The sequence below is a fragment of the Hyalella azteca genome, unplaced genomic scaffold (genome assembly GCF_000764305.2).
Source record: "Hyalella azteca isolate HAZT.00-mixed unplaced genomic scaffold, Hazt_2.0.2 contig5976, whole genome shotgun sequence".
Classification (NCBI taxonomy): Eukaryota; Metazoa; Arthropoda; class Malacostraca; order Amphipoda; family Hyalellidae; genus Hyalella; species Hyalella azteca.
This window is the reverse complement of record NW_025936149.1, coordinates 135,076-160,703: the sequence shown is the minus strand read 5'-3', so window position 1 is coordinate 160,703 and position 25,628 is coordinate 135,076. Positions and strand designations below refer to the sequence as shown.

The following is a 25,628-nucleotide window of genomic DNA, read 5'->3' as shown; positions in this document are numbered from 1 at the left end:
TTGAGTCCTAGGCTAGAACCTCACTCCTCAGTCTCTTAGCCTCGAATTGAGGTTGTGATTTGTGACTGTGACTTTGAGTAAACTAACAAAAGTAACAAAGCATAGCTACCGTCACGAATCACGAGGAAAGTACAATTTTCAGAAAAACTGTAAACAGCACTTCTATAGGCAATCGCTCGAGATAAATCTGACCAGTCAAACAAACAACAAATGAAGTGAAAACACTTCGTAAGTTCGGAGAAATAGCAATTGACAGTTTTGGCACTGGCAATTATTATTTTGAAGCCGCCAATGAGTTATTTTTTTTTTCTTTTTGGAACTCTGTCCGAGATCTTTAACTAATCACCGGAATGCGGTTTAAAGCACTTTGCCTGAATTTTAGGGTAACTCTTACTGTGGCGGCAGTGTAGCTTGCAAAGTGAACTTAAGTTCACCTGCATGACAGTGACAGTGTGACACGAATGGTTTGAACTTTGAAAAGAAATATATTTAGCTCAGCAAGAATTACCAAACCGGTATTCAAAAATGAAAGCGATTGGCTATCGGACTATTAAATGGCTTGGCTTATTTTGTGGTACTGCAGCTGCTGCTGGTGTTGCAACCGGAGTCGTATTGGGAGCAGACGACTTTTCTAGCATTCCAGTCGGTGTTTTACGTTTTGGAAGAGCAGCTTGCTATGTACGTTAAATTATTTATTAAAAGCTAATGTTTTTTCGTTTAATATAGATGTATAATAGCTAAAAGTTTCGATGATGTTTAATAAGTAAAATATACTGTCTGAGTTAATGACCCTAAAATTGTCAATTTGGCCTATGCTGTCAAACGGGGTACCGTAAAATGGGGTAACTTAGACCACTTTTCGTTTTTTTAACAAAAACCCCCATAACTCAAAAACTATTTGACATAGGAAAATTTTGTCAATGGGCATTAAAGGCCTAATACTGAGGCCACATAACACAATAGAAAGATTTGAAAAGTTTGCATATCTAATAGGTTAAAAAATTAAAAATGTGACCCATGATAAAGTATCTTGGATACCAGAATTATCATACATAAGAAATCTGTTAAAATCTTGAGTAAATGAGGAAATTAAAAATGAACTGATTCTAAACAATCACTGGTTTGCCACTATGGTCCTGAGTCCTCCGACACGGTGTAAAACTGTTTTAGTAGCAAAACTAATTGGAATATTGCAAAACTGAATATAGGGTAACGCATAGTGGCAAACCAGTGGTTTTTTAGAATCAGTCAATCAGCTCATTTTTAATTTCCTCATATATTCAAGATTTTAACAGATTTCTTATGTAAGATAATTCTGGTACGGTATCCAAGATACTTTACTGGTCTACTTATAGGACTCAAAAATGAACTTTAGGTAGAGTCTAAAAACTCTCTTCTTTGCCACTATGGCAGTAACATAGTGGCAAACCAGAGCTTTTTAGAATCAGTTAATTTTTAATTTCCTCATTTACTCAAGATTTAAACCAATTTCTTATTTATGATAATGCTGGTATCCAGGATACTTTATTGGTCTACATATAGGACTCAAAAATGAACTTGAGGGAGAGTCTAAAAAACTCTCTGCTCTGCCACTATGTAGGGTAAACGCGGTATATTCCGACATTGTGGGTAATTCCGTCACCTCTCTAGTTTTCCTTTATATTAAGCTTTGTTTTAGTTCCATGCGTTCGTTGATGGTGGAAATGGTGACGTCATACATTTGCGCGTCGAACTACTGCCAAAACACTAGGTCTTGGCCATCTAGCGGTAAAATATTGAGATCCAAAGGGAGACAATGCACGCTACCCAGTGAGATCAATCAGATCATCAAAAAATGTGTCAAATTTGACAGTTGACCTTGCTCTACCAAATAGTGAATAACTGTTTGTATAGGAAGAATATTATGGTTTGAGACTTTTAAATACATCTGTGAATATATTGGGAATCCTTTAAGTATACTTGTATTTGCTGATTTCAAGTGGTAAATAAATTAATAGATGATTAAGTTGAGAAATGGATTTAGACACATGAAAACTAATTCCGTCACAACTTGAATTGGACACACACAGTTTATTCCAAGCTATGTTCAAAAATTAAAATTTGCTTAATTAAAAGCTTAATAGTTATTAATTTAAAGCGTAATTAAGTAGTGTTCAATATTCATTAGTGTTCTAATTCAAAGCTGTGTTGTATTCCAATACAGCTCACACAGCAAATGGAAATCGAACACGTGGATGACGGCATTACGTATCAGTAGAATTTGAAGCGCGGATGGAATATGCCTCACCACGTGCCGAATATTGCCACACACAGTGTCGGAATATAGGGATTTGGTAGGTTTGCATTCTAAAGGCTTTTAAATAAATATGGCAACATTTTGTGACGTTTCATCATTGCTGGTGCGTAGTACTGTGTTTTGCAAGTCACATAAAGCAAACAAAACTCGAGTAACGCATACATTATTTTTTTATAGTTTTTCATTTCTTAATGCGTCCTTAATGTGTCGGAATATACCGCATAAATGCATTTACAGTAGAACCTCAGTTAGCAAAGGCTCCAGTTACAACAAAATTGATTAAAAACAAAGAATATTGATTAAATTTACCTTTTTTTTTTGCTTCTGGCACCTTACAAATAGCATATGGAATTTTTTTGGAGAAGCCATGTGATAGCCCTTGGAAAGAGCTTTGAAATGAGTTTAAACTTGTTTATGAAATGTTTCATGGTAAGAAGTTATGAATGAAAAATGTTCGAAATTGTCCCGAGTAGCCCTGGTTGACGGTAATTAAAATAATGCAAAACTAAAAATAGTGGTGTAAAGTTCAACATTTTTCCTAGCTGTGTAGCATAAAGCAAGTTAAGAAATCATTCATTTATTACCTCTAAAAAATCCCTAAAAAAAGGTGAAAAGAAAGATGTTGGAAAAGTGCCTCTGCTATGGTCTGTACCAAAAAAAAAAGTTTGCCGTATTAGAAAATTTTACTTACATGAAAGTGGCACACAGGTGTTGGCTTGGCTTAAAAACGTGATTGACAGAATTTGCGTAGCTTATTTCCCCCAAAAAAGCAGCCGTTTCTGCTCAATGGGTTATGGGCCATGGGGTAATAAGGGACACCCCAAAAAACACATTTACAGTGGAATCTTGGTTAGCAAGAGCTCATGTTGACTAGAAGAATCAATTGAAAACAAAAGTTTTTGATTAAATTTACCTAGTTCAGCAAAAATATTTACCGTAACAAAAAATTAATTCATCATTGGCGTTTATTGGTCATCACAAAATTGTGCATAGAATGTAATAGATAGAATTGTGCACTGGGTAACATAGAATGAAAAGTAGTTCAAAACTTCACCTCATTGACCTCAACTATGATTTATTTCTTCAAAAAATATGATGGTTGTTGCTAAAATATTCCTTTCTGTTTCAGGTATGCTTTCATGAGTTTTTTGTTATTACAGTGAATTGACTTGAGTCTTGACTCAATTAAAATGGTGGGAAATTATAAGCTGTCCTGTAAGCTTACAGTTACAGAAGCCAGAAGGAATGATATACGCCATTATACGGAGATGAAGCTTGCAGTGGACAAGGTCATTGTCAATGCTCAATGGCATGTCCATAGACAAAGTAATATCACATCAACAGTGTGGAATTTGAGGGAGTCCTTACGCATTTAGCCCCAGCACTCCAGCAGGCACACTGTGACGCTCTGACCTTGAGGCCATGGGGAGGGGGTGCAATTTGAGGGCGGGTGCAATTCAAGGTTTTTAGGTTTTTCATTAACAAACTGATCGTAATATAGTTTTTTTCAGAATGGTGCACTGAAAGCATAAATCAATTGATAATTATTGCCAAGAAAGGGTGAACTGCTATGAGACTTGGGCAATGGAGCCATTCACAGGAGATATGAAAGTGGATTATTGAATGCAAGACATGCTGATAAAGCTGTCATTTACAAAGGGAATGAGGAGGAATGATAATTGTAATATGTTAAATGCCTTTTCAAAAATATTGGAAATATGTTGAATTGTGATTCATTTTCATCCCTATATATCCATACTCATTCATATGTGAACAAGTATTTATTACTATGAATTACATGTTACCAGAAATCTAGGTTATTTTCATTCAAAATTATTATAATATTGTGAAACTGAAAAATAGTGGTGTAAAGTTCAATTTTTTTCATATCTATGTAGCATCGAGCCTGTTTAAAAATCATACATATACTACCATCAAATGGAGTTAAAAGGGACAGGCGGGGTAAATCGGGATGTGCGTTTCACATTTCGTGTAAATGTTGTAGCAGCTAAACTAATCAAAATATTGCAAAACTAAAAATAGTGGCATAAACTTCTACATTTTAAATATCTATTGTGTATAAAGCTAGTCAGAAATCAAACATTTGTTATCTCTAAAAAATCACTGAAAAAAGTGTGAAAAGTGCGATATTGGAACAGTAGGTACTTTTACTAAGGTCTGGAGCAAAAAAAATTCACCGTTGTTATTATGTAAAAATTAAAAATTATGTAAATTATGTAGCAGTTTCCGGTAAGCCCGCACAAATATGCGAGACTGTAGCTCTTGAGTCCGTGGACACGGAAACCAATACTGAATGCGGTCAGAAGGAATCACATTCAGGAAGGCATGAAACATAGAAAACACTAAACAATTTTCTAATAACAAAACACAAAATACAAAATGGTAGATACAACAATAACTGGATGGTACCTAGTCTAACTGAAACACTAGCAGTGGTGTCAGTTCAGCCCACTTGGTGGTCTGGGTTAAGTGCTCTAATGAGTGGACCACTGAGGCCTCTCAGCGTTGTAGTTTTGAGTAACTACGAAATAATAGTAAAGTCAAACTGGAAAATAGTTATTAACAGCTTCTGCTGCTGGATAATAAAAATGTCTTACTCAAACATTAGCCAAGGCCAACTATGGTTTTAACAACCACAAATCAAGTATTAACCATCCCTAGTAGTAGTGGTAATCAAATAGTAATCATAAATCAAGTAGTAACCATCACAGGCTTCAGGTACAAGCCAAGGAGTGATAGTTGGCAAGGCAAAACTTGACCACTGGTGGAGGGATGGAGATCAATGCTGAGTGGCTTGTGGATCAAGTCACACACATACTTACATACCACACCCAGACACGCCGCACTCACTCCACACTGCACTCAGAACCAATACTCTTACCTTATGGCAGGAAGTATGCCCAAAGGGTTGTAGCCATCTTACCATTTGCTGGGCTGTTGGGAGAGCTAATGATTAATCTAGGGTCTAGAGCACACTTTGAAAGCAAATGGTATGTGGCTAGCAAATAGAAACAAATAGTTGCCAAGCACAGGAATGCATAAGTGGACTAGGTCACACAATACCTAAATGTTGAACATCAATGGAAGTAAAGCAAGAAAAAAGCAAAGTTAGGCAGTTCAAGAATTAAATCAGCGAATCCTAATTTTGCACTTCTGGTTTATTAGCTAGTCAGACTAAAGTTTCAACTACTCAACTACTCTTGACACAACAACATGATTTCCTTGCTGATGTATGGGGCATTCATGAGTGGATTATGAAAGACAACTGGTCCTACTAAGTCGCACAAGTCATTAAATATACTCCTATACACCTAGCCACACGAGCATCATAATCGGTAAATATACTCATACAAACAACTAGAAAATTTGACTGTCACATATAAATTTAAATATATATAAATATAAATATATAAGTCACAGAACCAAAAAATTTTGATTACATTTACCTTGCTCAGCAAAAAAAATTTCACTTAATGAGAAATTAAGCATAATTGGTAACCACAAAATTATGCATAGAATGTCCCTGGTTTCAAGGTATCTAGGAAAAGTGCAAGGCTCATCAACTTCAAGTTGGTATCTAAATCAAATTTTGGTTCATAGGTAGAATGTCTTATCTTCTTTCTTGATGGCCAGGAGTTGGTCGAGTGATCATAGGTTCTCATCAAGAAGACTTTAGCTTCACACCAACCGCTCCTAAACGTCAAATAAATGCGTTCATGCTAGCCTTCCAGAAATATTGACATCAGGAGGATGTTTAAACTGTTTTGTCACACACAAAGTCATCAATGCATAGAAGGGGTTGGAGAAAGTAAGTTATTCAAGGGTGGACACAACATGGTTCAAGTAAGCAAAATGAAAATTGTACAATAAAAGGACAGGATTAACATGAAAACCAGTGACAACCATCCATCATTCAATATAAACAGGCATGAATAACTGGAAAACATTTGTTAAGAGCTCAGCAAAGACAAATATAAGCATGGTGACATTTTAATGAGCTGAAATGCACTGTACTCACCAAAATGGAGCATCAGGATGGGATTTACCTAGCAGAGGTGTAAATCGGATCATGCATTAAGGCGTCTTAAACAGGCTTTTGAAGGTCAGAAAATAATCAGGTGCAACCAGTGAATTTCCACTTCAGCTATCAGGGGTGCAGATTAATCAAAAGTGCATATCATATGGACTTGCAAGAATTTTGTCTCATTAACTTTTACTCTGCTTAAATATTACACCAAGAGGAACAAGATACAAGATTAATTAGATGCACATGACACTCAAAAGGTAATGAAATAAAACATGATATACATTAAGGTACAATTGTACATGAATGATTCTACTACAGACTATAGCTAATGTTCTGCGGCCCTCTTCACCGTATAAAAAAATTTGTACTTGCATAAAAGTTGCACACAGGTGTCGGCTTGAAAATGCAATTGTCGGAATTGCATTTTCAAGCCAAACATAAACCAAAAATAAAATGGCAGCCATTTCCGTGCAATGATGTAATAAGGGACACCCCCTAGTGTTATTAGAACACCCCCTGCGGTAATTAGGGACAACCCTAAAACACATTTACAGCAGATCCTCTGTTAGCAAAGGCCACAGTTAAGATAAATATGGGTTAATCACAAAGATTTTTGCTTAAATTTTCCTGGATGTTAGGTGGAAATCTTGCCTGTATGTTAGGCAGAATTCCTAACATCCATGTCACTCAGTGCAATGGTCACTCCCTAAAGAAGCTTGTTGAGCTCCTTGTTGTTACATCTAAAAGGAAGAGGAGGACTTTGGAGTACCTACTGCTGGTAATGGGTGAGTACACTCTGCATGTTAAAATACTTCAAAATTAGGTTTTATTTCAAGTGTCCTGGATTACCCTGCTCCCAGGGGAATTCGGGACGGTTTTATTTTGCGTCTGGCACCTTACGAACAGCATATGGAATTTTTCTGAAGATGCCATTCAATAGCCCTCGCAAAGAGCTATAAAATGAGCCTAAACTTGTTTGTGAAATGTCTCATGGTAAGAAGTTATAAACAAAAAACTCTCAAAACCGTCCCTTTTTACCCCGTTTTTACCCTGTACCTCTAAAAAATATATCTCAGTACTCACTGCAGTGAGTGACAGAGAGCGCATTTTCACATCAACAAAAACTTGAGGTCACGGACGGACAGACGGACAGACAGATGGACATGGCGAGCACAATAGTACATTTTTTCCATAAATGAAAAAAATGCGCTAAAAATCCCTGAAAAAAGTTGGAAAAGTGAGATTTTGGAAGAGTACCTCTGCTAAGGACTGTAGCAACAAAAATATTTGCGGTATTTAAAAATTTTACATGAAAGTTGCACACAGGCGTTGGCTCAAAAAAACATGATAGACGGAATTTACATAGCTCATTCCCAAAAAATGGCTGCCATTTCCACATGACAAGGTAATAAGGGACACCCCTAAAAATGCATTTACAATAGAACCTCAGTTAGCAAAGGCTCCAGTTAGCCAAAAAATCAATTAACAACAAAAAATTTTGATTACATTTACCTTGCTCAGCAAAAAAAAATTTCACTTTATGAGAAATTAAGCATCATCGGTAACCACAAAATTATGCATAGAATGTCATAGATAGATGTGTGCACTGGGCAACATAAAATGAAAAGTAATTAACCTAAACTATGATTCATTTCTCAAAAACTATGATGGTTGTCACCAAAAAATTCTTTCTGTTTTAGGTATGTTTTTATATATTTTTTGGTATAGTGAATTCACTTGACCCAATTAATATGGTGTGAAATTACAAGCTGTGAAATTATTTTCAGCTTACAGATACTGAAGAAATGCTACATGGCTGCTGATATGAAGCTTGCAGTGGACAAGGTCATTGTAAATGTGCAATGGCATGTCCATGGAAACGGTAATATCACATCAATAATACCATAATGTACGGATATTGAAATTTTATTGATAATATCATATCAATAAAGGAAAAACTAGTAAAAATCACAGAAAATGCCATTTACATCATCTACAAAGGAAGAGGAGGACTTCAGAGTACTGTTAGTATTAGATGAATACACTCTGCCTGCTTCAAACCTTTCAAAATTATGTTTTATTTCAAGTGTCCCTTATTACCCCATTCCTATGGGTAATCCAGGAGGCTTTTATTTTGTGTCTGGCACTCTACAAATAACATATGGAATTTTTTCAGAGATGCCATACAATAGCCCTTGCAAAGGCCTTTAAAATGAGCACAAACTCCTTTTTGAAATGTTTCATGATTAGAGGTTATTCACAAAAAATGCTCAAAACCGTCCCTTATTACCCCATATGACGGTACTGTAAATGTTAACAACTTTGTGCTGCTGGCAGGTATGTGCTTTCTTGCTAAGTGGGAACTTGTGTGGCAGTGAGATTTTTTTTAATTGAGGCTAGTAATTATGATTCAAAAATAGTATCAATGAAACAATTTTCTGCCCATACTGTAGTACATCAGCAAGCTGGAATTCTAGATTAGTGCATAAAACTTCTGTCAATTTTGGCTGGATGCATGTCCATCTCCAGACTGTGATTAGTTATGTCCAACATGCTATGTGTTATGTTAATATAATACCCCTCTAGAATTCTGGTCTATAATAAATAAATAACATCAGAAATAAGTGCAAATTGTAATGAGTAATAACAACGAATACATTCTGTTGCAATTGGGCAATGCAAGAAAAATTTTAAGCTATAACAATAGAATGCATCAATTTGCTTAATATGATTAGAAGATGTATGCATAAGTTTTATCACTTTGTTGCATCTTGAAATGAAAGTGGCAACTTGTGCATTTTTCATATGTGATAGTAGACCTATACAATAGAGAAGGAAGTTAGCACTAAATACTCTAATAAAATTGTTTCTTGCAGGTTGGACTGATTGCTGTTGACTATCAGAAGTCATTACATTCGGGAAACGTGGACAAGGATTCTGCTAATTATTTGCAACTTAAAAGTGAGGTGAGTAAGGCAAACATATTGACCTGAGTGTCGTGGCCAGTGCAGCCATAGTGGTAGCCATTTGTAGATGACCCAAACTGCCTATTTACAGATCAAATTCAAACCATTTTCATATCCCTAAGATAATATGACCCATTTCAATACATTAAGGTGCAACAAATTTACCTAAAACTAAAAAAAAATCCTTATAAAAGAAAGTATTTTGCATTAATGTTTCATAAATATCTGCCTAATAATGCAGATATCTGCTTTCAATAATGGAGTACTAATATTGCAATACCCAGTCCTGACTGCCAAAACATTTTTTACTTGAATTGTTTGTTGTTTCTATTAAATTAAGATCTAATAATAACTCCCATAGCTTCACTTCAAATACAATAATTCATTGCAGAAAAGACCTTGAGCATATTGCTTTGTTTATGTCAATAATCAGAGAAACAAAAATAATAGTTTTTGTCTCGCTGATTTCTGAAAAGGGTTGTGATCCCACAAATCCATTCTATTGATATTGCATGCGAAATTCTATAAAACTGAAATAATTTATGAAAGAAGTTGACAATAAATAAATTAATATCATATATGCATAAAAGTTTAATGTTTTAGTGTAAAAACAACTTCTGTTCCAATAGATTATTATTTGCTAAATTAGTACTAGTGAATGCAAAGTTAATTTGCCTCAAATCAATCAATTTACTAGCAAAACTAAGTTTCTTGGTTTAACCTGTAACTTTCGTATGCATTTAAGAGCTGCATGCATTATCTTTCCTTGATATCTTCCCCTTTGTTCTGCCTTCTTTCAGGTACATCAGCGATCTGCAGAGAAATTGCTGAAGCTTTGCTGCATAAATGGTGGAACATTTGTGAAGGTTAGTTTACAGCTCTGTGACTGTCATATTCCATGATAATTATCCATTTAAAATTGTGTGGCAGTGTTTTTTATTATTAAATGTAATTTGTTTGTTGTTATGTATTTAAACAAGCTAGTTAACAAGATAAGTTCATCCACATGAATTACATTCACCACTTATGAATGCTACAAGTCTAATCATCAAGAGTTTTCATTTCACTTGCCATCTTTAAATTGTTACATGGTCATGATATGTTTTTTCTTATCCTCTTATTTAGTATATTTTCTAGTTAGTTGAAATTTTTTCGCAATTCAAAACTTGCTAAGTATTTTCTTGTAGATAGGTCAGCACCTTGGCTCCTTGGAGTACCTGTTGCCTCCAGAATATGTCAAGACACTCCAGGTGCTGCACAGCAAAGCTCCAAAGTCCGATATAGAAAGTGTCAAGAGCGTCCTCAGACAAGAGCTACATGCCGACGTATGTGGTCTTACTTGAATTATATTGTAATGGAAGTACTAAGTGATATTTTATGGTACTCAGAATGACTTAATTTCGTTAAGTGACAAAACATTTGAATTCAGTGGATGCTTAAGCATGAACTTAACTATGATTTTTCTGTTTACGTAATTACAAGCGGTTTTTGTAAAAAGAAAGAACATGTTCATTGCATAGCAACTTTACCTGCCAAGTTTCTCATACTTTTTGAAAAAGATAAACGTTGTAACACTTATAATGTTTCGCCAATAGTTTCAAGTCTTCAATATCCATTGCGTGTTTATGATACTATAGGTATGTCAATTTACTCAATTGGATCTGTTTCCTAGCCAGATGAGCTGTTCACTTCGTTCTCGGCCGAGCCTGTGGGGGCGGCATCTTTGGCTCAGGTTCACGTGGCAACCACGCAAGACGGACGCAAAGTGGCAGTCAAAGTTCAGCACAGAACTGTCAAAGAACACGCTGCTATTGACATGAAGGGCATGGAAGTGAGATCATCATACTTAATTAGTACTTATAAGCGTGTTATGCTGTTCATGAGGAGACGAGTATGCCTTCCAGTCAATAATCTGTAGAATTGATAGTCATCGGTGTTTTTTTTTGCCTTGCAATGGAATTGAAAGTTTTAATTGACAAATGAATATTATTTTTTATAATATTGAAGATAGGGTAATAGTTATAGTTTATGGCACGTATCGAAAATGTATTGTTGCTGAATAAAGTCTTGAAAAAATGTTTGGAGCGGACAAATAATTATAAAATATATATAAAATATAATAATTATAAAATAATAAAAGATCAAAGTTTGCTCATTATTTAGTATTCTTTGTTATGTTACTCAAAGTTCACTCCTAGTCATCAGACTCAGGTGTGGTATTTTCTAACCTTGCAAGAGGTAAATACAGTTCCTATTATAACGTATTACTGATTGTTCTAGTTTTTAGTGTCAGCTGTGAGCTACTTTTTCCCGGACTTCAACTTCGATTGGCTGGTGGAAGAAACCAAAATCAACTTGCCTCTCGAGTTAGACTTTGAACATGAAGGGAGAAATGCTGAACAAGTGGCTGAAATGTTCAAGCAGTTCCCTTGGCTCAAGGTAATTAGTGATATCGTGATGACTTCAAACACTGCCAGCAATTGAACTGTTTCTTACTTCAGCTGGTATCTGTTGAAATTGTACAACAGGAGATAAAACAAGGAAATAATGGCTGAAAATTATTATGGATTAGCTTGTCCACTCTCAATGCTGTAATTTTACTTAAAAAGAGCATAATTTAAAACTTCTGGTACTTTGGTACCAAAAAACTATTTGCGAGATCAAACAACTATAGTTATAATGGCTTTAACAACGCGTTGTTAAAACTATTTGCGAGATCAAACAACGAGATCCTGAACTGTCAGGATTTCGCTATTGATCTCAGGAAGGTCTCAGATCCTGAACTCTCAAGTGACCTTAACTCCTTCTCTGCGTGATTAACAGGTTCCCTCCATAGACTGGACATTGAGCACAAAGCGCGTGCTTACAATGGAGTATTGTGAGGGCGGTCAGGTCAACGACCCTGTCTATATGAAGGCACACAATCTTGCCCCAGAGCAGGTGAGAGTCACTCACACTGCAGGCTAAGTTATGGAACATATCCAGCAGAGCATGTGTGTTCTGTCCCTGGGCTGCATTAATGCAAGGATATTAATGTATTTTTATTTGAAATGTTACCATAGTCTTCGTGGTGAGTTCCTTCCACACTCTTTATGGTAGTGTTACTGCCATACTTTATGGGAGCACTACTACTACACTTTATGGTAGCATTACTACCACGCTTTATGATAGTGTTGCTGCCACACTTTATGGTAGCAGTACTGCCACACTTTATGGTAGCATTCATACCACACTTTATGGTAGCATTCCTACCACACTTTATGGTAGCGTTCCTACCACACTTTATGGTAGCGTTCCTACCAACACAACTCCTTGCTTAGATGTTAACAAGTGCTAGTCGTAGGTTTGGGCCTATGGAAGCTCAGTTCGTTTTTTGATGTTACTGTTGGGTGGCGCTAGGGTGTTGTCGAGGTGGTGCTTGCAGCACGGCATTGGTTGGTGTCCATAAATTAACTCTGGGCGCATGTTACCCATGGATCACGAGGTCTCAAGATCTTTAGTATTAACAAATGAAATTGCTGCTTTGATATTTGATATTTAAAGGAAAGCTGTTGAAAGGTTCGATATTTAAAAACATGTGGGCATGTCTGACAAGCCTTTATGACGAGGTTCTTCATCGCCTTTCTGTGTTTTTACACTCAATTTTGATCTTGTCACTGGAAACTAAACTATCTTATATAATTTTATCAGATTGCCTCTAATAAATTTTCTTGTTTGCAAATCAAGTGTACGTTTTCTGGGAACAAAAAATCTCCCCTGTATTTGAACTAAATTAAATGTAACATTAGAATAATTAAACACAATATGAATAAAATTGAAAACCTCTTGACAATACACAATTCATTTGCTGCTCAGTAAGACTGCTTGGTATGTGCCTTCTTGTTATATAGCCATATTGTCTCCATGTTATCTATACTATGGTATAATCATACTCACATTCTAGTGAATGCGTGCAGGTAGCAGAGCGGCTTGGTCTGCTGTACAGCGAGATGATCTTCTGCCGAGGTTATGTGCACAGCGACCCCCACCCTGGCAACGTGCTGGTCAACAGGCGTCCTCGAGGAGATGCTCAAATTATTCTTTTGGATCATGGCCTCTACGCTGTATGTCACTTATGTCCTAACTCTCACGTTAATGTTCTCTTTGATTTTCTCAAGTCTATGTTCTTTTCAAAATTTGTAAGTCCATTTTCTTTTTGAAATCCGTAATTTAATGTTTCTTACAAAATTCTCATGGCTTTATCTTTTAGAAATTCTTATTTCTATGGTCTTCTTGAAGTTCTTATGTCTATTTTCTTTCTAAATTTCTGAGTCTATGTTACTCCTTTCAGAATTCTTGAGTCTATTTTTGTTAAATTCCGAAGTCCGTCTTGTTTTCGAAATTCTTATGTCTATTTTCATTCCAAAATGGTTACGTCCATCTTATTTTTGAAATTATTACCTGCATGTTCTTTCAAAATTCTCAAGTCTTCGTTCTATCCATGAAATATGTAAATCAAGTTTAAATTTATTCTGCTGCTTCATTGAACATCATTCTTTCAGTGCTCGAAAAGCTCTTTTGCTTGGAAAATGGTTCCGGATTTTTTATTAATTAATGAATAGAAATCCAAGTTTGGAGACATACAAGGAGGAGATCCTCGATTATTTGCGGCAGTTATTTGTCAATACATAGGTAATTCATAAACGATCGATCTCCCATACATGAAATTATCACGTTTACTGCGCCGTCATTGTTACTTTCATAAGTCAGAAATTACCCACACATGTATATTGTATGTGGTCTCCAGGTCATTTTCTTTTGAGGCTGCAAATTTTTAATTAATCTCTTTGTTTTATGTTTTCTTGAATTTCAGTTGAGATTTTTGATCAGTAATATTTTGTAAAGTGTTGCACACGGAATCTCACTTATGTGCAGCATTTTGCCAGTAATCAAAAACTAGAGTAGGTATTCCACGAGAAACAAACTCATATTGTCTACCTATTATTTTATTTTATTCTTTATATTTTACTGTGTTCTCTATTTATCAACTTTTTTCATCTGTTTTAGTTCTTAGTGCAGGACTCTCTGTTAATTGCATTTATCAACTTGTTACGTATATGTGTACTTCATGTTTCCTAAGTTTTTTTAATATTGTTCATTAATTAGTTAACGTGCTCACATGAGTTGAGCCCCACACAAATGTATAATGAAGATAACTCACAAACTCATTAGTAATTGCCGTGACATAATCCACGTGCGGTACACAGCGCGTGAGCGACAACATCAGAGAGAGCTACAGCAAGTTCTGGCTAGCCATCCTGGGGCAGGACGTGGATGGCATAGCGAAGTACGGACGCGAGTTGGGCGTCGGTGATCTGGCCGGGCTCTTCGCCTGCATGGTTACCGCCCGCAGCTGGGATAGCATCACTAGGGGCATTGATAAACATTCTATCAATGATGCTGAGGTGAGATTATGTGATGTTATGCACCAAACTTGACCTGTGCGGTCACTGCCCGCATCGATGACAGCATCACCAGTGGCATCGGCTAACAAATTGAAGGTGCTGTGGTGGGGAACTGCGTTCATCACTTGCGATTTTCATTAAATATTGATTTTTTTTGAGGTATAATGTTAATTAGTGACAAATTGCACTGTGTAGTAAGGAATAGATAGAAGTGAATTTCAAAATTTTTTCAAGTTTTAGCTTGTGGGCATATTTTAACCCGAAAACAAAATTTGTTTCTATTTCGAAGCCAAAGGGGAAATGAACAGTTTTAACTAGAATGAGAATGTGCTTTTTCATTTGAAACCAAATTTTAATTATGATATGCCGCTATAAACGAGTTGACTGCTATGCCTGAACTTACAGCGCAACGAGGTAAGCAATTACGCCACGAAGCTCCTGCCTGAGATCATTGCAACTCTCGGCCGTGTCAACCGTCAGATGTTGCTGCTGCTCAAAACTAACGACCTGCTCAGAGGCATCGAATATTCTCTCAATATTCAACACAGGTCAGTCAATAACCTCTCTTATATATGTATTGCATTTCGGTGCGTGATAATACATACTAAGTGCTCGAAATATTATATTGCAGAGATTGTGTGTTATAAGTGAGAAAGTTTCTTTGGCCCACCTAAGCAAATTTAATCTAGTTAACAATAATTTTCTTTTGGTTTGAAGGTAATGTCGAGGCTATATGTTGATATATTGATTTCTATGTTATTATATGCAAAATTTTTCGCTATTACGAATTTTGGATGTTTTGTTGTATGTAGCGATGGCGCATCAATATTTTCTAATTAATTCCAAAATTGTTGAGTCACGTACTTATCTATGATTTTTAATAGTGGTTCAATATTTTACAGCCGCAAGTCTTTCCTTACAATGTCGCGGTGTTGCGTGAGGGCCGTGTACGACCGGCAAATGTTGCTGTGTTCTTCATCTTTTTGTCGGCTCCTCACATCCGTGAACCTAAGAGCAGCGCTGCTACGTATAGACGTCTACACCTCTTATATCAGCTGCATGACGAACATACACAAATTATTCGCCTGGAGCCGACAATCGACTGTTGCTGAGGCTTTCCGTTGGGTCAGTGAAGTGCCGGGCTTGCGTCTGCCTTTTGCTGCTTCCACTTGGCTTTTTTGTCAAGCATGGCTTTGTGTTGGTGTTCTCAAAAATGCTTTTGTAACTGTGGTCTTTTTTGGACGGCAGAGACCGAATTATTTGCACACATCTTTTGATGAAAATGGCCGCGTAGTATTTAAGGAGTCACGCACTTTGAAAGATGGTCATGCGTAGTTTTATTGCTGCATGTAGTTCTCATACATTCTGTCTTGAGTGTCTACTAAACAAAATATTTTCCTTATTCACTTCGCGATTTTGATTTGCGTAGAACTCTAATATGAACAGGCTGTTAACGGCATTAACTTGATGCTATCACATTTCATTATCACACTTCATTATCTATTCACATGATTCCAAAAAAATCGTCATTTTTTACAACTGACATTTCCCTCGTGCACTAAGTATCCTGACCAAGCCTGCTGCGTGATGTTATTTTGTCACATTGTTTGCATTTTTTATGGATTTATTTGTAGTAATATCCTAGCCTACTTAGAAAACATTCATAAATAAGTAACAGATAACACTGAAGCTTCTCTTCCAACTCAATTATCGTTGAAATATTTGTTTCCCCAGTAAAAGCCTTACTAGTAGCGTTTGCAAAATACGAGGCATGTTTTTCGAGTGAGTGCCGTTGTAAATTACGTCACCGCAGCACTGCGGATGCTGTTACTTATATTACTTGTTTTTTTATGTCAAAACGGTAATTTAAAAATGCGCTTTGTATTAACCAACCGAAGAGCAATAGGTACCAAAATTAACTCATGAAAAATAGGAGTATGATTTTTGCTTCATTTATAGCCAGAGCAGACCTGGGATATTTAGTAATTTTTGTTGATAAATTCATGTAAACTGTTTTCAAGTTTTTTTTTTTTTTTTTGCATAGTCTTATTATATTGCTTAGGCTTGGTTTTATTTCCAATGAATTGTCGCATGAACTTTAGTTCCAAATCGTACGACTATGGTTCTGAAACGTACACATTCAAATAGTAGTATATCACGGACTTCACGGTTGTATTTCTCATAGGTTTCATGCTGCTACGATGAAGCGATCACGACTCGATGTAATAGAGAATTAAGTAATAGGAAACGATTGATAAAAGATTGTGTTGCTCTTGCTCTAAATTTGAAAAAGAAAATCACGAAATTCTAATTGCTAACATGTACAAATGAATCCTAGGTCCGAGTACAGCCTCATTTATTAATAATATTTAATCTTTTTTCTCCATTGTACGTCTTGGATTTTGGTGTTCGATTTTCGGTAATTTATAAGAATAAATTCTTTTGCCGTTATAAAAAATGCAACAAAGTCATTAAATGTAAATTTAACATAAATCTACCCATTTCTTTGATCTTGCTGAGTCCGCTTTACATTCTGACGGGCTAAGTGACCACTGACCAATTGTGACTATGTCACTTTCAACTTCGTTCAAAAATTTCGCTTTGCAAATCAAGACATAGCAAGTAAATAGTATCGTAATAATAATATAATATAATAATATAATATAGCGGTTTCAGCGTTATTAGGCCGTAGGCCTGTCGCCGATTCTTAACATCGCAGAACATTCGCAACATTTTGCGGTCTCGAACTCTCAACTCACTGCTACAATTCTGCTATGCTTAACCGCCCGGCCTCTTTGCCGATTCTGACCAGAAACTGGCGCACAGAGCTGGGATCTAACCCACGCCTCTCTGCGCCAATCTTGGTACTCTGGAACTTTAACCACTGGTTGTATAAATATTGAAATCCATAGGAAGATGCAAAAAATTAAATTTCCTACCATACGAGTCGATTTTTTTTGCTTCGTGACCAGCAGAGCAGATTTGGGATTACATAACATAGTGATGTCGGCTCTGAAGTGTAGGCCTGATGGCTGATGTGGCCTGTCGCCGATTCTTTTCTATTTCGTACCTTGTTCATAGATCTAAACTCATTGTCATTTGACCGGATCTTTTCATGACTGGCGATAGTTTGAAGAAGCTACTAGACTTCCATGTTTTTTAGGCCATCTGGCAACCCTGAATTATGTACCAGGAGAAATACATTTCGTGGTACGCATATGTACCAATACGTAGTCAACGTGTTAAGACTGAACATTTGCTCTTGCATAGCTTCGTCTAGGTATCTGTTCTTGAAGGCGTTCATACTCGGAGAGTCAGCGATGCTATCAGGTAGGCTGTTCCAAAACATGTCGGTGACCCGAAGCGAGAAGAAATGTTGTCATATGGATGTGTTACTACGAAGTTTTTTTTAGTTTATAGTTGCGGCCCCTGGTGTTGAAGCTATCTTGTTTCAAATTCTAGTAATCCTTCTGGGACCTTCAACATCAGTCTTAAAATGCCTAGCAACTGGACTTCACTGTATTATAAATTTTTGTGTCATCAACATACGTTGAGCACATGCGTGATGCGGCCATGCCATTGCCAATTGCCAGCTAGAGAGAGTCTGTGGCGTTCATAGGGCAAGCATCTTCAGATTGGAGAGAGAAGCTTGAAAAGTTGAACCGTTGTCGAAAGAGGACGTTCGTGCAAACCTCTCTGTTTCCTTGTGATTTGTGAAAGTGCTGAACAATCCCTCAATGATCAGTTCACCTGAGGGGCAAGATCTCATTGACCCTGGTGCTTCACCAAATGCATCAGGGTTAGAACTGACAATGACTGATTCTCAAATCAGACATTTCTGTGATAGTGAAATTGTCGGCTTGAAAGATGCTGCTCCTTCTTCATCCCAAGATGGCGACTCGTCGGAATGCGGTACGGGAGCGGCACGTCGGAAGCGCAAGAGTTCACCTGCAGCCATTGAAGACATGTTGGGTGAGACAAAGAAGCGGCCCAATACTGGATCAATCTTTGTTCCCATAGAGAAGTCAACACAGAGGAATACCAGTGTTGTTGAGCTACAATTGCCCACCACAACCGAGCGACAAGATTCCCGGGTGGTCCTCATCCGCCCAGCAGACGATAGCTCTAAACGCATGTTGAACTCACCAGAGCAGCTCTGCTCAGTAATGGAAGCACCACCATTTTCAACCATGCGTGTAGAAGATGTACGAGTGAACCGCAGAAAAGGATTGATTGCTGTCCAGCTATTGGACGACAGTGAAGAAGATATTGCCTTTCTTTTGCAAATGACTCAGCTTGGTCCANTGCGTGCATCCATGTCAATCATGCCGCATCGTTTGCGAAACGCGAGCATCAGAATTGATCATTGGGCATCGGCCACATCGATCATAAAATGCGTGCATCCATGTCAATCATTAGGCATCAGCCACATCGATCGTAAAATGCGTGCATTCATGTCAATCATGCTGCATCGTTCGCAAAGCGAGAGCGTCAGCCATATCAATCGTAAAATGCGTGCATTTGTGTCTATCATGCCGCATCTTTCGCAAAGCGTGAGCGTTGGAATCGATCATTTGGCATCGGCCACATCGATAAAAAATGCGTGAATTCGTGTCAATCATGCCGCATCGTTTGCGAATCGTGAACGTCGGAATCGATCATGGGCATCAGCCATATAGATCGTAAAATGCGTGCATCCATGTCAATTATGCTGCATCGTTCGCGAAGCGAGTGCGTCGGCCACATCAATCGTAAAATGCGTGCATCCATGTCAATCATGCCGCATCGTTCCTAAAGCGTGAACATTGGAATCGATCATTGGGCATCGGCCATATCGATCGTAAATTGCGTGCATCCCTGTCAATCATGCCGCATTCACTGAGAGAGAAAGGCCCCCCGTTTTGAAACACTTGGGTGTTTCAAAACCTCTCGAGCTTGACGCGCATACACTGAGAGGAAAAGGCCCCCTGTTTTGAAACACTTGGGTGTTTCAAATCCTCCCCGAGCAATCGTGCCCAAAGCAAAACACCCGTGTGTTTCAAAAACGTTCAGGTGTTTCAAAATTTGCGATTTTGAAACACCTAGGTGTTTCAACGTTGGAACACCGAAAGAATTCTACGGAGAATGAAACCTTCTTTTCAAAATTTATGCAATATCATTGTCCAGCTTCCAGCGCCTGATGAAATTATTTTAACATATTCTACTCCTCCGGTCGATCCCAGTTTAATCCATGGCCGCCTCCATACCAAAATTTGTTTATTTTGATGTTTCCCTGTCTTCTTCTTCCCGCAGTCAAAGACCATAGGTTTAGAATAGAATAGAAGTGTCCGCACTGAAGAAATAGGGCCATGGCCTGTTGCCGATTCTTGAATTTTTCGTGACTTTATTCACAAGGGATCCATCATCATGCCTTTGGAACCTGATCGTTCCATAACTAATGATTCTGCAGAAGCTCTCAGGCCCCACGGTCATCCTTGCGGTTGTCCTGTGGCTTTAAGTCCACCCTAGCGTGGACACCCAGAAAAGAAGAAGAAGATAACTAATGATTGATTGAGATTGCTGCTGCACTTATTGCCTGGTCCGTAATAACGGTAATGTGCTAGACATTTTAAGACTGAACATATGCTCTTGCATAGCTTCGTCTAGGTATCTGTTCTTGAAGGCATTCATACTCGGTCATACTCGGAGCGTCAGTGATGCTATCATAATCAGGGAACCTGGGAGGCTGTTCCAAAACATGTCGGTGACTCGAAGCGAGAAGAAATGTCATATGGATGTGTTACTACAAAGTTTTTTTAGTTTATAGTTGTGGCACCTGGTGTTGTAGCTATCTTGTTTCAAATTCTACTCTAGTAATCCTTCTGGGACCTTCAACATCAGTCTTAAAATGCCTAGCAACTGTACTTCACTGTATTATAAATTTTTGTGTCATCAACATACATTGAGCAGATGCTAGTGAGAGTCCGCGGCGTTCATACAGCAAGCATCTTTAGATTGTGCTCTGTGAATCGGCTGAATCGTGATCAACGGAATGATTTCTTTCGCGCTTAAACATAATATTGTAAACTATTACAGTTATTCATTCACTAACTTGATTTTGGTATTGCAATTTTCTTTGTACCACGAGTATATTAGCTATGTGTTCAATTTCAAGAACCCGGCTGGCTCACTCGCCCCTTCTCGCTCCCCCCTCCTCTTCTCGTCACGGGAAGAGGCAGTGCCACTTGCCAGTAGGTTAGGTAGGACTGAGTAGGTTGGCGAGCCAGCTAGAAATTAGATCAACAGGTAGCAAAAACTGGCTCTGTTTTGTCATTATTATTGAATCAATCATTATTGTATTTTTGTGTGTTGTATTAATTGTATTGTTTTTGTACTCCATTGATTGATGGTATGGTATGAATTGTATCTGTATAATCACAGTAGGCTATTCATCATTCATCAACTCGCAACTGTACTAGAATTTTGTGTACCTCTATTGTGATTTATAGTCCAGTGTATGCTACATATTCAACTTGATTATTAATATTATTGTTTTGATGTAATAAATCCATGACTATCTGACCTAAGTATTGGATGACCATTGTTGTTTCTTCTGTGTTTATCTGAAAAAATTTCATCTGCGTCAAGATACCTGATACCATAATACCAGCACCATGCTGGGATCTGATCCCGACATGCCTGATGATCATGATGATGAAGAGGACATAATCCCAGAGCCAGAAACGCCAACACAAGGTACCTCAAGTTCTCATGTGATCCTGCCACCTGGCTTGTTGCTTGCTAGATGACATGGAAATGAATGAACGGTCTTCAAATGGATGTAATGGTTACAACATTTCTGCTAGAGCTGGCACAGAAACACATCACTGACATCAGGTGACAAAACCCCGAAACTTGAGTGGACACAAACAACAGAAGAGCACAGAATCAGAAGAACTAGACAACTCAATGAATTCATTCAGCCCCTTAACAGGAATCAGTCCAAAACCAGTTGGACCATTCTCAAATAATAAGCACCTGAAAGCCTTTCCCTCAAATTTAACTTCTCAGTCAAGCAAACATCTTTATATGCAAGTAAAATTTCCCTAAACCCAGTCATGGTTGCTAAAGAATTGAATAAAATAATTCAAGATTCTTCTGTCAAAGATGTGCGGATCAACAAGAGGCATAACATTGTGGCCATGGAATTCAATCCCAATGAAGAAGAGGCAATAAAAACCTTACTATATAGGGTAAACGCGGTATATTCCGACACATTAAGGACGCATCGAGAAATGAAAAACTATAAAAAAAACCGTATGCGTTATGTAAGTTCTGTTGCCTTCACATGACTCTCAAAACACTTCACTACGCATCAGCAACAATGAAACGTCACAAAATGTTGCCANCCATCAGTGCGACCAGGAAACACTTTGGCAATGAGGTGGCAGAAGCTCTGCTGGGGGAACTTCATGCTGAGTCCACCATTGCTGCAGAACCAACTACAATTGAGGCAACCCCATCAGCTGTTTGTTTGCCTACCAGTTCTGGCCCCTCAAACATTTGCATAGAAGGGGGCAAGAAAAACAATAGCAACCCAAAATTGAACCATCAAATAAGTGAACCCAGCAACTCAGAACAACTGCAACCTCTTCCAAAGAGACAAAATAAGACTACAAGAACCTCAAAAAAGAAGAAAATTTAAAAGTCTTACTCAAATCTAAATTTGATTCAGTGACCCAGTGTACTAGAATCCCAACTAGAAATTTTTTGATTAAACTTCAATGGTCTCAGGGGCAAGGTTTCTGAACTAAAAATCAACATGTACACCAGAAAACCAGACACAGTATGTATGTGTGAAACCTGGTTAAAGAAAAATGAGCCGAAATTCCTTGGATACCAAACATCATGGCTGTCCAACATAACATAAGCTCTCAGGCCGAACGGTCATCCTTGTGGTTGTCCTGTGGCTTTCAGTCCACCCAACGTGGACACCTTGAAAAGAAGAAGAAGAGCACACGCTAGACACACAGCTTCTAGCAGATCGTTTACAAACGCAACGAATAAAACAGGCCCGAGAAAGCTTCCTTGTGGCATGGCGCTGCACACTGAAGACCTTTCTGATACGGACCCATTAATACTGACATGTTGTTGTCTCCCTACTAGAAAATCTCTGATCCATTTGAGTACATTGCTGTAAATTCCCAAAGACTGCAATTTCTGCAATTGCCACTCATGTGGGACACTGTCAAATGCCTTGGCAAAATTGAGGTACACTGCATCTACTGGCTCCTTTTTGTCCACCAGGCAGGTTCATTTGTTTAGAGTAGACAAGAGGTTAGCTAGCTAGTGGTGCAGGATCTCCCGGCAATAAAGCCATGTTGACAGTCTGATGGGAGATTATTAGCAGTCAAATGATCTATCAATCAATCCCTCACAACATTTTCCATTACCTTGCAAATGACACTTGACAGGGCGATAGTTGCCTGGGCAGCTTTTGTCACATTTTTTGAATAATGGTGCCACTTGAGCTTCTTTCCAGTCAGCTGGCAAGATCCCTTCATTTAAAGTTTTTTGAAAAAATGACTTCAAAGGGCTGGCTAGGACAGTTTCTAACTCTTTGAGTAATCTGGGGTGGAAGCTGTCTGGTCCACATGACTTGTTTGGATTTACAGGGATAAGGTGCTTGGTGGCTTGAGAACCTCTTCTTCTTGTATTTCAGAACTAGTCTGGTGAGGTTTATTTCTGAGAATTGGGGACATGTACAATCACTGGTGGCAAAATTGTGAAACACTGTAGGAATTAGAAATTAATGCATAAACTTTTATGACCTCAAGTAGATTAATTAAATCATGGAAATGAATGGATTATGAATTAATTGTGAAGTTTGACATTGTTAGCTTCCAACATGCACAGTGATGCACTTCAAAATTCCATTTAGCCATGACTATTCCTTGTGAGCCTTATCATCATGAATTGCTTATGTTGTTCACATTCCAACTTACTCTTAGTGTAAACTCACTGTAAAGGATATGTGTAAGCAAAAAGTCAACTACCTCACATCTGTTGGTTGAAATTTACTTGGTGCAGATAATTGTACATCTTCATTTTTAATTTTTTTTTTGCATGGGATCGTATGTACACCATGCAAATCATATACTGTACTGAGTGTACTCATACTGTTACTGTAGAGTGTAGATGATAGCATTTTGCTGCATGGCGTTCATATATTGCAAAAGTAATGACTGTGATGAATGTACTGAACTATTAGTATCATGATTAGGAATATATTTTTAAGATTATATCAGATTAGGAATATATTTCTTGATTTTGCGGATCATCAGTCAGCTGTTCTGGAAAATCACCCAAGTTTAATGAATATGACAACTTGTGAAGCTTTGACAGACATTTAATTTAGTGGTAAACCATAGATTTTTTAGAATCGGTTCATGTTTAATTTCCTCATCTACTCGAAATTTAAGCCAATTTCTTATGCATGCTAATGGTGGTATCAAATCAATGATACTTTGCTGGTCTACTTATAAGACTTAGAAATCAACTTGAGGAAGAGTATAAAAACGTGATGCTTTGCTGCTATGGACTCACTCACTCACTGACCATGACACTCTCAAGCTCCGGTTGGAAAATTTGGAAAGTATCAAAAATGACTGGTTACTCTGAAGAACTGTATCACCGCTGCGGTGCTCCCAGTAACAGAACTGTACAGAAGATACCGTCAACCGGGGCTACTCGGGACAGATTTGATCGTTTTTTTGTTAATAACTGTTAATAACTTCTTACGATGAAACATTTCATAAACAAATTTAGGCTCATTTTATAGCTCTTTGCCAGGGCTATCGAATGGCATTGTCAAAAAAATTTCATATGCTATTCCTAAGGTGCCAGACGCAAAATAAAGATTGTCCAGACTAGCTCCGTCGGTCGGGGCTACTCCGGACAATGGGAATAAAACTTCATTTCAAAACATGTGAAGCATGCAAAGCGTACTCATCCATTACTAACAGTACTCTGAAGTCCTCCTCTTTCATTGTAGACGATGTAGAGATAGAATAAATGACATTTTCTGTGATTTTTACTTGTTTTTCCTTTATTGATATGATATTACCATAAACATTAATTACTGTCATTCTGTTACCATAAACATTCTGTACCATAAACATTAATTACTGTCATTCATGCTGGGGTCGTAAACGCCGGGGTCATAAACGCCAGGGTTGTAAACCAGGTCATAAACGCCAGAGTGACTTTGGCCATTGTTTATGAAGGTATATGACCTTGATTTGGCCATCATTTTGAATGGGGCCGAATCACCCAGTTGACGGTACCCTATTATTGATGGGATATTACTGTATTATTGATGTGATATTACCATATCCATGAACATGCCATTGAGCATTTACAACAACCTTGTTCACTGCAAGCTTCATATCTCAGCCTTATAGCATTTTTTTCTGTATCTTTAAGCATACAGGACGGCTTGAAATTTGTGTGATGATAAGTGAATTTTTTTTTCGCTCAGCTAGGTAAATGTAATCAATATTCTTTGTTTTTAATCAATTTTTTCTTAACTGGAGCCTTTGCTAACTGAGGTTCTACCGTAAATGCGTTTTTGGGGGTGTCCCGAATAGCCCCGGGGGGTGTCCCGAGTAGCCCCGCCGAGTAGCCCCGCCGTGCGGAAATGGCTGCCATTTCTTTTTGGAATGAGATAGGCAAATTCTGTCAATTACGTTTTCAAGCCAACACCTGGGTGCAACTTTTATGTAAGTAAAATTTTTTAATATGGCGAATATTTTTTTTTTCTACATACCTTAGCAGTTGTAACTTTACAAAATATAGTTTTTCACCATTTTTTTCAGGAATTTTTCAAAGCAAGT

At 37.7% G+C, this 25,628-nt stretch overlaps 1 protein-coding gene across 2 annotated transcripts; it reads left to right on the top strand.

Annotated features, from left to right (window-relative positions):
* Window positions 1–430: 430 nt before the first annotated feature.
* Window positions 431–16,747, top strand: LOC108681831 (aarF domain-containing protein kinase 1). 2 transcript variants are annotated; one of them, XM_018170907.2, is made up of 11 exons: window positions 431–678; window positions 9,221–9,310; window positions 10,111–10,176; window positions 10,498–10,635; window positions 10,983–11,141; window positions 11,591–11,749; window positions 12,134–12,250; window positions 13,267–13,413; window positions 14,557–14,754; window positions 15,160–15,302; window positions 15,657–16,747. In XM_018170907.2, the coding sequence occupies exons 1-11, from the start codon at window positions 526–528 to the stop codon at window positions 16,087–16,089; spliced, it is 1,803 nt and encodes a 600-aa protein (XP_018026396.1). In that variant the 5' UTR covers window positions 431–525; the 3' UTR covers window positions 16,090–16,747. The 2 variants fall into 2 exon arrangements, with proteins under 2 accessions (XP_018026396.1, XP_018026397.1); XM_018170908.2 differs by lacking the exon at window positions 431–678 and adding an exon at window positions 8,597–8,681.
* The last annotated feature ends 8,881 nt before the right edge of the window (window positions 16,748–25,628 follow it).

Bases quoted from the DNA above. Each gene is read 5' to 3' on its own strand.
- LOC108681831 (XM_018170907.2), top strand. From the start codon at position 526: ATGAAAGCGATTGGCTATCGGACTATTAAATGGCTTGGCTTATTTTGT. The intron at 679-9,220 runs GTACGTTAAATT...TGTTTCTTGCAG, and splicing joins TTGGAAGAGCAGCTTGCTAT to GTTGGACTGATTGCTGTTGA. The intron at 11,750-12,133 runs GTAATTAGTGAT...CGTGATTAACAG, and splicing joins AGCAGTTCCCTTGGCTCAAG to GTTCCCTCCATAGACTGGAC.